Source organism: Symsagittifera roscoffensis, unplaced genomic scaffold (assembly GCF_963678635.1).
Source record: "Symsagittifera roscoffensis unplaced genomic scaffold, txSymRosc1.1 SCAFFOLD_191, whole genome shotgun sequence".
NCBI classification, from domain to species: Eukaryota; Metazoa; Xenacoelomorpha; order Acoela; family Convolutidae; genus Symsagittifera; species Symsagittifera roscoffensis.
In genome coordinates this window covers 61,462-75,087 of record NW_026970653.1, presented here as the reverse complement: position 1 = coordinate 75,087, position 13,626 = coordinate 61,462, and the positions used below count along the sequence as shown (strand labels likewise).

The 13,626-nt window shown below is 39.2% G+C and overlaps 1 protein-coding gene across 1 annotated transcript; it reads left to right on the top strand.

Annotated features, from left to right (window-relative positions):
* The first annotated feature begins 2,981 nt into the window (after positions 1-2,981).
* Positions 2,982-4,995, top strand: LOC134855894 (uncharacterized). Its single transcript, XM_063872281.1, has 3 exons — positions 2,982-3,308; positions 3,956-4,312; positions 4,656-4,995. Exons 1-3 carry the CDS (start codon positions 3,227-3,229, stop codon positions 4,907-4,909), a joined length of 693 nt encoding a protein of 230 aa, XP_063728351.1. The 5' UTR covers positions 2,982-3,226; the 3' UTR covers positions 4,910-4,995.
* The last annotated feature ends 8,631 nt before the right edge of the window (positions 4,996-13,626 follow it).

Here is a 13,626-nt window from a genome sequence, read left to right as displayed (position 1 = left end):
GGGAGTACAGATATTTCCAGTTAGACCGGATATCGTCCGGATGTAGTCACTAAAGTAGACCTTAATGTAATTTGGGAAAAGTGGAAGCCGTATACAAAGAGAAATTCGGATTTAGTTTTTCAACGTTTGGATATGCAAAGAAACCTCATGCATTATCTCATCATTCAATTCCCCGCTGATTATAAGTCAAGAAAAGGGAGAACAAGTTCCGGTGCCGTTTCAAGCAAAAGTGGGGGCAGAAACTGAAAAAAAACTCATCTAATAAGAACATATCGTGCGATTGACTAAATGCACGAGTGAACAGTTCTTGGCTCCCATTGTGAATACTGCTATGAAAAACGGTTCGGTACAATTAGCAATAGACTATCAGCCAATAAACAATCAATTTTTACAAATAAATAGCAGATGCCCAGTTTGTTGAAAGTTTTGGACATCTTGCAGTTTCTTTTTGGTCCATAAATACGTCAAAAACTCAGTCTATTCTATTTTCTCACCATTTTGGGGGGTCATTTCCCAAAGCCATTCCGTTAAACAATCAAATCAAGCCAGCAGTGCTGGCTTTTTGCTAAAGGAGGGCAATATATTCTCTCTCAATGCATCGGATCTACCATATCTAATCAAGGATTTCAGTTCGCCGCTAAAGGGTGACAACTTCATTGTTTTTCAGCTCGTCCAACCTGAATTCAGCTTTCAAATGAAAAAGCCGCTCAAAAACAAGAGACAAACTTTTAATATTGAGATCTCTTCAATTATCCCCTTTTTGCAAAAGGGGGACACGAGATTTGATAATAGGTACAAAATTCGCATTTGATTAACCGCTGAACTAGGTCATAATAGAGATGGCGATTTCTTACTAGGTACTAAAGAGGGGACATAGCTAGAGATATCTTAATATTGTACCAATCTGGATACCCTCTATGTTTTTTTTTTCAGGTTACTTAAGAAATGACGACGGCAATTAACAACCCAAGTTCATTGGTCGAAGGAACAACAGGTTTTCTACAGCGATGAGCGGCTTTAATTGATGGTCCTTTATTAGCAATATTACACGATAAGCAATATTACTATAAATATTGAAATTGGCTTGGCAATAACTTCCTATTCTGAAAGTCGCTTTGTGTTCAATATCTCGTTCATTGCATGTTTCATTCTGTGATTTTCCGCTACTTTTCACCATACATGCTTGTCTTGCATATGGCACACAAAAAGTGCGACAAATAGCCAACAAGATTGCTCATATATCAGGGCAATACCTGAATGTTCCGACTGCCGCTTAATCCATATCGGAAAGTTTTTAAAAAAATACTGAAAATCTATGAATTTTGGACAAAATCAGAGATGAAATTTAAGTCCTACGAAATAAATACGATCGATTAGTTAACCTCAGTACAATTTGGAAAGATTTTGTTTTGCGGGATAATTCGCCACGCAAAAATAGTTGGCGTTACGCTCTCAGCATTACAAATTAATTCTTCAAAGCGCGCAGAATTTAGTCCAAATTAGCCTATTTCAAACTCCTAGAAAAATGCAAAATTGATCGGAGTTTAAAAAAATTTTGATCAAGATTTGAACTCAAGAAGTCGATAGTTTCAATGGGGTAAAAAAAATCTGTTGAAAACTTTTATTTCGATTGGCGAAAAGTGACTGAATAAAGCAAACCACACCAAGCATAAATAATCCGTTTTGTTCTAAACTCGGAACAAATAATACTTATTGAAATTATTGAAAACAACTTTTCCGAAATGAGCGCATCAAAGTTGTTCTTTAAATTTGTTTTTGTTGATCCGACTATTTTGGTAGAAATTAACGAAATATTGGTATTCGGGTGGTTTTTTTCTCTAGGCGAACTTCAGCTTTTGACTAGCAATTTTTGACAGAATTTTTATACAAACCGAAAGGTAATGTTAAGTTGAGCTCCAACTTAAAAACAAGACTGCTCGTTATCAGGGCAAACCCCATAAAGTTCCGACTGCGCCTCAATCCATATCATTTAGTTTTGGGAAAAATAAACATTTAAAAAATAAAATTTTTGGACAAAATCACAGATCAAAGGTGAAATTTCAGATCACACGAATTGAATGCGCCCGATTAGTTAGCTTCAATTTAATTTGGAATGATATTGTTGTGCGGGATAATTTGCCACGCATAAATAATTCGCGTTATGCTTTAAAGAATATGAGTAAACTCTTCAAAGCGCGCACACAAAATATTCCAGAGCATAGCTATGTTGGCAATTTTTGAACTCCGAAATCTTTGCAAAAAATGATTGGAGGAAAAAAAACTTTTCAATTCGTTTTTGAGGAGTTAACATCTTCAATGGGGCTCAAATTTATTTTTGTTAAAAATAATTATTTGAATCGCCGAAAGTTGACTGAATAAAAAACCGCACTAAACATAATTATTCCGTTTTCTTCGAAATTCGGAACAAAAAATGATATTTAACTGTGATGTGTTTTCGTAAATTTATGGGGGCTTAAGGGTTGCCAATATGGCCAACTTGAGACAATTAACGCGCGATCTTTTTTATGTTATTATCACGTCTTAACCTTATATAACGTTCTTATAGCCTTCGCTCTATTTTGTTTATTGCAATTTGTAAAATAATTTTTTTTTCATAGCGTGTGGGGTGATGATTGTCAAAAAAACCTAAATAAAATTGTTTTATTTTTTTGAAAATTTCATCAATTGATTTAATCATTTTCCAACTACTCCATAAATATTAAAATCGGAACATTCAAGGTTTAGCTCTGATACGAGCAGTCTTGTTTTTTTTTTCAAATGAGCTTATCGAAAAAAAGCTTTTTAAGTTTACCAAAAACAGAAGATAGATCGAGCTTATAGTTTTCCCAACAAATTCGAACATCCAAACTCCTCCTAGATTCAATGAAAACATAATTATGAGTTCAAGACACAAGTGTTCAATGTCCTTCTCAAAAGCTAGTTTGAATTACAATTTTAATAAAAAATTCTGTAGTTTTCCTTTTCCAATTATTGCGAGCAAACATCTGCTATAATTGTAGTTTGCACAATACATAACAAAAAGTCGAACTTTAATAAAAAGAAGAAATTTTTAGTTAGAAACTTGATTCAGAACTTGAAGGGTTCTGGTAGTCGTGAAAAAGAAAAAATCTCTTGAACATATGTTTTTGTAAGGACAAACTTTTTTTTCCATTTTGTAGCTTAATCATTTTTGGCTTAGCACATGTTTCATTTCACATGAATAAAAATGACTAAAATGTCGATTACCTATTCACGAAATAATATTTGCGCCGTTACCATTCTTCTTCTCAATTTTACAGCTATTTCTCGTGAGTTTCATTTAGGCTCCCGAAATTTTTGATCGCGACCCATAAATACAGATTGCCTCAGAGTGTTGGTGCTCGTTTTTTTGCACATTTAAATGAGGCAGTGGCTATAAAAATGAAATTCGGAAGCGTAGCAAGAAAAAGTAAAAACTTTCAATGTTACATTGGCTGTTTGATTTGAATGTTCCATACACTTATTGTGAAATTTAAAAAATGATCATTTTAATTTCGAGTACTTTGGTTATAAACACGTTTCGCGGGTTAGCCATGTCTTTTTGCCCCGACCACGAAGTCGGAAGGAGCTCGGCTTTCGAGTACGCTTTAAATTCATGCTTTTGTTCGCTTTTCCCCCTCCCAAATTCAATTACCACAATAAGAGCCAGAAAAAAGTGAGTGATTTATCATATATAAACCCTTTCAGTCGTATAATGACCGGTTTGCAGAACTTTTTTTCGGTGTCGAGAAAAACCAGTATAAAAACTGTGCTTTTTAGACAAGCTTATAGTAAAGAATCACTCGCCTTATTATTGACTCATTTTAAACGCCGCGAACAAAAACGCCACATACTTTAAAAAAAAAACGGGGATTTGATCCTTCTGAGCTGTTTGCACAGCAATCGACATTTTTGTCAAACTTTTTCCGGTTTTTAGACCCTCTGAGCGAAACTCAAAAACGAGAGATTCTCGATATCCACAAAAAGTACAGGAACAATTTGGGATGGAAAGACCGAACTGGGACCAGATTTAGCGGTCAGGTCCAGAACATGCGGGTCCTTAATTGGGATTCGCGACTGGAAGAAACCGCGGAAGAGGTAGCCGGGTTGTGCCGTAGAACCCACATCGGCTTGTATGGACCCCGCGGTGGTCTGCTGGAAAACGAGATAGGGCCTATAGGGGAGAATTTGTACTTTGCAGACGGGTTCTCAGAAGATCGAAACGTCGTCGCATTGGTGAATAAATGGTACAGTGAAGTGCACAAATATGAATGGGAAAACCACAGCTGCAGAGGTAAGTTTAATGCCCAGTTGTTTCTACTATAAACACTGTCCGTCCAATCTATCCGGTTTCTTGATAAACAGCTACTTTACTTGATGCAAAATAAGTTTGTCACTCCGCGAAATAAAAGACTTAGAAACATGATATTGTCATTATAAGCAAATGTCTTGAAAAAACAACGTAATGTTCTTTTGAAAAAAATGTAGGCAAGCCTATTACCAAAAAAACTAAGAGCATATACTTTAATTTACATCTAAATTCTACCGACAAAAGAACACTCGGGTTGAATTTATTCATGGGTTCTGAAACAACATGGATTTGTAACTGTAATAGCTGTTGTTCTTTCTTGTTCCAGATGACGTGCATTATCTCAACTTCACCCAAATGATCTGGGCCGACAGCGAAATTCTGGGATGTGCCCAGGCCAGGTGCGAAGACTCGGAGCAGACGGAAGTGTCGACCAAATTTGTGTGTCACTATGGACCCACTGGAAATGTATTCAACCAGGTTCCATTCCAGTCTGCTCCAAACAACGATGCAGATAATATCTGCACTGAGCCTGGTCTGGTTATCGATGAGGTGTACCCTAAATGTTGCTCGGAGATATAGATATAACTTAGTCAAGAGATAAAATAAACTCTGATGATTGAATGGACGAGTGTGGATTTGCTCAATTGGTTAAGGGTTGATGTAGGTTTTGGATGAAATGTCTGTGACATCAGTTTATGGATACGTTGTTAAAAAAAGAAAATATCGGTTTTAAAAAAAATTAGGTGCTTTATCGGGTGACAGAGCAAGTAGCAGACATTACACCTGTTACAGTCATTATTGCTAAAACTAAGAAAAAATCTACTTTTAGTTTTTATCATGATATTTTGTGATCAGTGTTACATAAATTTTCCGTCCTTGTGAAGGAGCATTTTTGACAAAAAATGAGTTTTTTTTCTGTGATGGTCAGCATTCATGGTGATGTTAACTGCCACAATGCTGGAAAACTATTATTTGCAAATATTCAATATTTTAATCATTTATACATACGAAACCAAAGTTAGTTGAAGATCACAGATGAAAAAATTGGAGCGGGGAAAACCAAATTGCCTTGAAAATAATTTCAACTTCTTTGATTACCTCTGATATTTGCCGCGGAATACTAACTCAAAACTTGGTTGCAAAGTGAAAGGTAAATTAGATATTAGTTAGATAGTTGGTTTCAAGGAATAGTTTAATCAGATACTCGGTATCAGTTTAACATGAATAATGAAATGTCTTTCGATTGAGATTTTACATAAAGGAAAAATGACAACATCTAATATCGATGTAGATAATCTAGAGAGTGACCATGTTCAACGTGGCACTCAACATATGCCTCCGCTGACCTTGACCAAAGGCTAATAACATCACGAACTGCAAAGATACTGCAAAAAGAGCACGTTAGGAACGAGGTACCGAAGGTCACCTCATGACAACCTCAGTGATCTTGGAATTCCTTTCTCACAAAAAGCATTTAAAAAAAATGCAACCGTTTCACAAGATTTTCGCAAGATTTGTATTCCCTTCTCAAAAAATATAAGCAAGATATGTATCTCGCAACAAAATTTTATCAGTCACAGCCGACTCTTTGCCCACAAAAAATTTCTGCATTTTTTGAGCTGTTGCCAATCCAAAAAAATTTAATCTAAACCAATGAACCTGCATCAATTTTAGAAATTAAATAGGCTGTATCAGAGTTTTTGAATTTATTGAAAAAATCTTGGATTGCATTGAGTTACCTAATAAAACCGCTTAGGCAATCCGGGGACATTAGAAGAAGACCTTGATGAAGCACTCAGTCAGGTTAACCTTTGATTTCAATTTCCAATCAGAGATTGCCTTGGGCTATATTGAAGGAAAACTCAAAAATCCATCCCAGGACACATAAAAAAAGAACTTGGTGCGTGCACTAACAACAAGACAATAGCTGTCCTTGATATTGTTTATTGGACAATTCCATTCGAGCGAAATCTGTTTCCTGTAAGAACTAGGTTTCAACTCCATTTTACATAAGACATCACTGCTACTTTTATAGAATTTTGCGCAAGTTTTAACCTACGGTGATTTTGTTTCATATAAATTTAACATACACACGAAAAACTTGAGAATTGTTAATTTAATTTGAACAGGAAAAAACGATGCCAGCTTATTGGATGGTACTGTTGTAACTTATTGTGTGTAAGTTACTGAGTTACTTAGAAAATCAGGAATGAAAAGGCAGCAAAAAATGTTTGACGGTCTTCAGTATACTTATAATCAAAGCCGTGATTTTAATCGAGCCTCCGTCGTATGATAGAACGAGTTATGAATTATCCGTGGACTTTTCTTCCCACGCTCAAGGTTCCACTCGTTCGCTCTTCGGACAGCTGCTTGATCCCTGAGGACTCGAGCATTGGCCTCCGCTGCATCTTTTCCAGTGCCAACGGTTTCTGGTTTCGGAGGAGGTTCATCAATAATCTCCGCGGGCTCGGCAAGAAGGTCCTGTGGGTTAACGTTATCTTTGAGTCCAACTGCTAAGAAAAAGTGACCAATCAACGACTTCCACAGAAACGGTAGGTTAATAGATGGTTTCGCCCAGAAGGGAGGTATACCTAACAGGTCAGTTCTGTCTTGTTTCACTGGAACTGCTGGCTGCGCCATGACATTTGCCGAGGAATACTAACTCAAAACTTGGTTGTAAAATGAAATGTAAATTAGTTATTAGTTAGATAGTTGGTTTCAAGGAATAGTGTAATCAGACACTCGGTATCAATTTAACATGAATAACGAAATGTCTTTCGACTGAGATTTTACATATACCTCCGCTGACCTTGACCAAAGGCTAATAACATCACGAACTGCAGAGATACTGCAAATAGAACACGTCGGGAACGAAGTACCGAAGGTCACCTCGTGACATTCCCCGCGCGAGGAAATTTTTTTTAAGGTATCATGACAAAATTAAGTACAAAAACAAATAAGAGACACTAAGATGAGCACAAGCTCAGTAGCACCCCTTTTACAGTCTAAGGCTGAGTGACTCGGAAAAAAATTGACTGAATGCAAGAAAGTTTATACGAGTTTTCAAAAGTTTTTTGATCGTTTGTTGTCACTCATTACATAGGGTTTATTTGACATCCGCGAAGGAATGAAAAGGCACATCAAGCACAGTATTATGAGGACGGTCCCTAATAAGTTGCTTACGCGGAGACGAAACAATTAGTGGAACTGAATCCTGAACCTTCAGTTGAGCAGGGTGGTCCTCCTCCACTAGCTTTACTGAGTGGCGCAATGGATCGCCGAAGAAGTGGGTGGGTTTTTACTGCGCGAGGCGGAGCGGATCGCCTCCGATTCTCCGTTTACCGGTTGAGCAGGAAGAGATAACGAGGGGTACGAGGATAGGATCGTAATTAGGAACTATCATCCAGAGTGGTTCGCACTTGAGCCTTTCTAGTAGTAATGGCGGGAGTTGAAGACTCTTTTGCAGTGTCCTGCGCGCAACAGCCAGTAAGTTGGGCCTCGCATGAACTGGGCACCGAAGTAGTAGTAGTGACCGTAGTAGGTGGTAATGTTGTGCTGGGCAACTGAGTAAGGGATGCCGAAGGCTTGAAAAATTTGACCGGCGGCGAATCCGAAGACATTTGAGGAGTAGATTCTCGTACCAACTGAGGGTTGCTGGACCCCGAAGAACCTTCACTAGAGGAATCCACAGTTAGGTCGACCACTATCGGGTCGGATAAGATCGGGTTATTTGGACGTTGGTCCATCATCAGCGGTTGGGACCTGGGAGCAGCCCTCTTGATAACGCTAGCAAATGCCGAGGCTGGTAGACGATCACCTAATGTGTTTTGGCCAACTGAAATGTCATAACGAAAGTTAGGTTTAAGGCAAATAATTTTTCGATAGACTTTCGATCAGTGACGTAGTTATGATCCGTTATTTGATTAATCTTGCACTTCGCGGTTTCAAATAAAGTTTTGTCCGATTGTCTATCAAGGATTTTTCTAATGATTTTAACCCGCTTAGGATCATTCAAAAGAAGTTTTTCCGATTTAGTTGTTTTGGTAGGACGACGAGCTTGCTGAGTGAGAATTTTCCGTTGACTATTAGAAAGGGCTTGGGGTGTCGGGCTGGACACAAGTTCGTAAAGTCTTAGAGTTTTTCGGGTGAGGCCAGTTTTAAGAGAATGCGCGAGATCCGAGTGCCGGCTGGACAACTCCTTGAGCACCAACCTGCCGCTCTTAGCTGGATGGTCTCTTTTACACTGGGGTCACGTATGGGCTGCCCGCACGAGATCCGCTAAAGCCTGGTTCGGCTCACTATCTGCGACGTTGCAATTCAACGAGAACATCGGGTTAAAGCGAGGAGTAATGGTAGGACTTGCGCTGCCTCTCGGAACAACTTTGGCACGATCCCTGCTGTAATCTTGAATGGCAATCTGATCCGGCGTGAGGAGGTTATATTCAAGTCCATCAGTTGAAGTAGCATGTTTAAAAACATTATGAAACGCTTGAATTTACTCAGTATTTGGTTTTCTACCAAAATGTAGTTCGAGGGGCGATTTTTTAAGCACTGCGTGTTTGCTTTTACGTATATCTTAAACATTTTGTTGAATCGTTGATTTCAAGTTATTAAAATTAGCATCAAAATTTTCTGTACCCAATTTACGTTCAATCGTTTGTATCGAACGCTCAGCCAAACCACTGCCTCGAAGATCTCCAACCGCAGAGACAATATGAACAATGCCTCGACTAGAACAATAATGTTTCACTATATCATTCTTAAACCCAGACCCATGATCAGTCTTGATTGATAGCGGTATGCCATGGATACGTCTATAGGATTCAAGGAATTTAACGACTTTTTTCGCTCCCGTTGTTTTCGTGACAAGAACAGAAGGAAACTTAGAGAAGCGGTCAATAGCAACTAGAAGAAAACTTTTATTGCCTTTTTCATCCAAGATAGGACCAGTAAAATCTAACTGAACTCTTGATTAGGACTCAACAAGTAGGGAAGAGAGTGCGCCGCGTTGAATGCTTTAAGATTCTTACCAAACAACGTGCTCTACGTGCTCTGTCGATTTAGAAATGGCCACCAAATGTACTCTGAGGCCCACATCATCACCTCCTGGCCCGGATGAGAGCGATGCAGTCTGGCAAGAACAGCCTTCCTCAAGGACCTGGGATTGCGAGTTTGTTGTTCGCTATCAATCGTTGACCACCGCAGCTTTAGTCCAGATCTGGGCCATGTACGATACTAGTTTGTTAAATGAAGTAACATCCTTGTTTATAATGGCATGCTTCATGGGACCAAAAAACCTATCTTCCTCTGTTAACTCCGCCAGAAGATCCGCATCAAAGAGGCCCGGAAAGCCCACTATACCCTTTTTAGATTTAGAGGCTGTTTGTATATTCCCTGGTTTGGACAAACGGCACCTCCGCAGCGCTTCCAACAACTGAGCATGCCCTTCCTTTCGAGAGTTGATCCGTGCAGCGACAATCCGAGTTCTAGTGGCCCGCTCTTTTGTCCAGTTGTGCTGGCGAATCTGGTCAATTCAGGACAACCTGCCCATCTGGCGAGATTGTAGCGGGGGGCAAAGGCTTGGTCGAGAGAAAATGGGCGAATTGATGGGAAAGTTTTCCACAAAAATTAACGAGTCAGTCTGTTCGGCCGTCGAATTAAGTATAGTATTTGAGTGAAGAGAGACATAAGTATTAGTATTATTAAGATCATTCACTTCGGTAATTGGTGGCGGTGGTTGCGGTTGATTCATCATAGACAGATTTGACTTTAGATTTTTTGAACTTTGTAGAGATATCATGAAGTGGTGACTGTTTTGTAAAGTTTCAGGTGGGATACAATGATCTTGAGCGAGAGTTTCGGGATTTCATTTTTTAGCTAGCATACTGTTTTTTGATTGGTCAACTCGATCAGGGCATAACTCAACGCCCTCTATAGATGAGGAATTAGATTGGCGAATTTGCATAACGCGTTTTGATTGGTTACGCCGCTGAGTACTTTCATCAACGCCCCCTACCGGAGAATGACGATGAACTAGCGGAATGTAACAAACCCTCGCTACAAACGCGACGCCCTCTTGAGGATGAGAACGAGACCTAGTCCTCCGCTCTGATAAAACAGCGGAATTGATAAAACTTACGACTTTTGTAAAAACCTCAATAGACTAAAAGTTCATTGTATTGAGAAAATTGAGTAGGATAACGAGAAATGTAATCAACAATGCCTAACGTAACCTCAGGAACATGTACGACTTCAAAATCAAAGGGTAGCAAGCTATCGACCCACCTGGACAGACAAGACTGATATGACTTGTTATTGTAATTTTTATTTAAAGCAGAGTTTATAGCTTTATGGTCAGACAGTATTTGGAAACGATTTCCTAATAAGAATGTTCGAAAAAGCTCAGGTCATCAGGTTCAATCTCTTGCTCAAGGGAAGCTCTTAATCCATTATGACTCTGGATTTCCTAGAAGAGTCATAATGAAAGAGACTGGGATTTTTAGCAATCAGATTAATGATATTCTTAAAGAAATTTTTTGTTCCTTCCCCCACATGAAAGACTGTTCATTACAAGATTTTAGCGATTACCGAAAATGCACTGTGTGAGTGTGTAGGTCAGGGATAAACCGTTGTTAATGTTTCAGGGTACCCATAAACGAGCTTAACTGCTTTAATGTTTTCGGAGGAGTGAGTGATTGAATCGGTTCAGTTTTCGAAAGTTTAGAGAGTAACCTTCCTCGTTGATTTCGTAACCTAACCAAGTTGATTGATTAACCGAAAACTCACACTTCGAGTCTTTTCATCACTACCTCTACACGCGCTTTGTGATCTTCAACATCCCTTTTCGTGACCACCAGGATATCGTCCAAATAACAAATAACACCATCTAAGCCCTGTAAGGTACAATCCATTGCCTTCTGTAATTCGGTTGGCATATCGGTTAAGCCGTAAAATCCAGTTTTAAATCTGTACGTCCCAGTTGCTTCGCCACATAGGATGTTAAATTTGCAATAATTACTAGTAATCAACGATAAAGGCAACTGGCTAAAAGCATACTTCAAGTACATTGATGTGAACCAAACCTTAACAGTAACATCTTTGGTAATCATTTGAGCCACTGAGTCAATGAGTTCGTGTTTATTCGGTATCTGATACTTATTTTTTGTAGATTTGTGCATTCATCGGTTTGGCCTTAAGAGCCAGTTTCATTGAACCAACCTTCTTGGCAGTCAACACAATGGGTGCAATAAAAAGATCAGTCGTACACTTATCAGTTTCGTATTATGACCATTTTTCACTAGGGTCTTGATTTAGTCCGCGACTCTGCCCTGAATGTGTATCGGAACTTTACGACCTTTGACTTGCCGAGGAATAAGAGGGACTTTGAAGTTAGTATAAACTTTGTGATTCTTTGATCTACCAAGACGATTAAATACAAGAGCGTACCGTTTAGCAAAATACGATCTCCAGTGGTCCGATATTGGATTATGCGGCGTGTCTCCAAGAAGATGAATGTGTTCTGCCCGCAACTGGGTAGTCACCATCACCAACTTCTCATGGAATTCCAGACCCAGAAGATTGCGTGTCCGGTTTTTAGAAATGAGAAAAGTAGCATCTTCAATTTTCCAACCATTAGAAGAGATAGGAATAGTGATCGAGCCCAATAAGCGGTTGGGACGTTTATTATAATCCACATAAGTTGTTTCGATTGGGTGCCTTGCAAACTCCCGAAAAAGAATGAATGGACTTCGTTGTAGTAAAAGGTTGAAAATACGTTTGTTGAGGAACGAGACTGGGCTTCCTGTATCATGTGGAATAAAAAAACTAGGACTTGACGGAGTTGAATGCTGAGACTCCCGGGTTTGCCTCCAGCTGGTTTGAGCATTTCAATGATGTTGATTAGCCCTATATCTTCTAATTGGAAGACGCAATACTCCGATTCGCTATCATAGTCAACATCTAGGAAGTTACAATCTACTGAGTGGCTGGGCAATTCCTGTTCTTCCTGAACCAAGTTCACCCTCCGCTTTGACGAGTTGCAACACTTTGCGAAATGGCCACGCTTTTTACAGAGGTTACACTTAACTTCCCGAGCTGGGCAAGACTTTCTGTGATCTAGACTGAAAAGATTACCGCAGAAGTAACAAAGTTTATTGCCTTGGTTGCCTTGGTTATTTTGACGATTCGCTTGGTTCTGAGGACCATTGCGTTTTCTTCTAGACAACTGAATAGAAAAGGCTTGTTCTTGTTTAACTCTGCTGGTATTCGAATCTTGATTATGAGGAAGTAGCTTCTGAAATTGAGCTGACGTGCTTGCTCCCTTCTCCCATTCCAACACAAGTTTAAAAGTATTGCCTAAATCCGTCTTGGCTTTAATGAGCTGTTGTTGGAAGTCTACATCACAAATTCTCCCAATGAAGAGGTCTTTGAAAATCTCCTTCTCTTAGGCATTTGGCCAATTACATAATGCAACCTGAGCACTTAGCCGAGCATAGAAAGATGAAAAATGTCATTATCTAGCCTAAATAATGTGTTATACAGCTTTATCCGTTCGACTGTGCAATCACGTTTCACTTTAAACAACGTTTCACGGTTAGTGTGAAATTCCCTGAATGAGGTAACGCTGATATCTATATAAGGAAATGAGTCCGCAAACCGCCTCTTGCCTTCGTTACCCAGCAAGAAAAACAACCGTGATTTTAATCGAGCCTCCGTCTCATGATAGAACCAGTTATAAATTATCCGTAGACCTTTCCTCCTACGCTCAAGGTTCCACTCATTCGCTCTTCGGACAGCTGCTTGATCCCTGAGGACTCGAGCATTGGCCTCCTCTGCATCTTTTCCAGTGCCAACAGTTTCTGGTTTCGGAGGAGGTTCATCAATAATCTCCGCGGGCTCGGCAAGAAGGTCCTGTGGGTTAACGTTATCTTTGAGTCCAACTGCTAAGAAAAAGTGATCAATCAACGACTTCCACAGAAACGGTAGGTTAATAGATGGTTTCGCCCAGAAGGGAGGTATACCTAACAGGTCAGTTCTGTCTTCATTCACAGCAGCTGCTGGCTGTGCCATGACATTTGCCGAGGAATACTAACTCAAAACTTGGTTGTAAAGTGAAATGTAAATTAGTTATTAGTTAGATAGTTGTTTTCAAGGAATAGTGTAATCAGATACTCGGTCTCAGTTTAACAAGAATAATGAAATGTCTTTCGACTGAGATTTTACATTAAGGAAAAATGACAACATCTAATATCGATGTAGATAATCTAGAGAGTGACCACGTTCAACGTGGCACTCAA

What these genes read in the sequence shown, in the direction of transcription:
- LOC134855894 (XM_063872281.1), top strand. Translation starts at nt 3,227, where the DNA reads ATGACTAAAATGTCGATTACCTATTCACGAAATAATATTTGCGCCGTT. An exon ending in CAATTTTACAGCTATTTCTC is followed by an intron (nt 3,309 to 3,955) that starts GTGAGTTTCATT and finishes TCCGGTTTTTAG; the next exon opens with ACCCTCTGAGCGAAACTCAA. An exon ending in GGAAAACCACAGCTGCAGAG is followed by an intron (nt 4,313 to 4,655) that starts GTAAGTTTAATG and finishes TTCTTGTTCCAG; the next exon opens with ATGACGTGCATTATCTCAAC.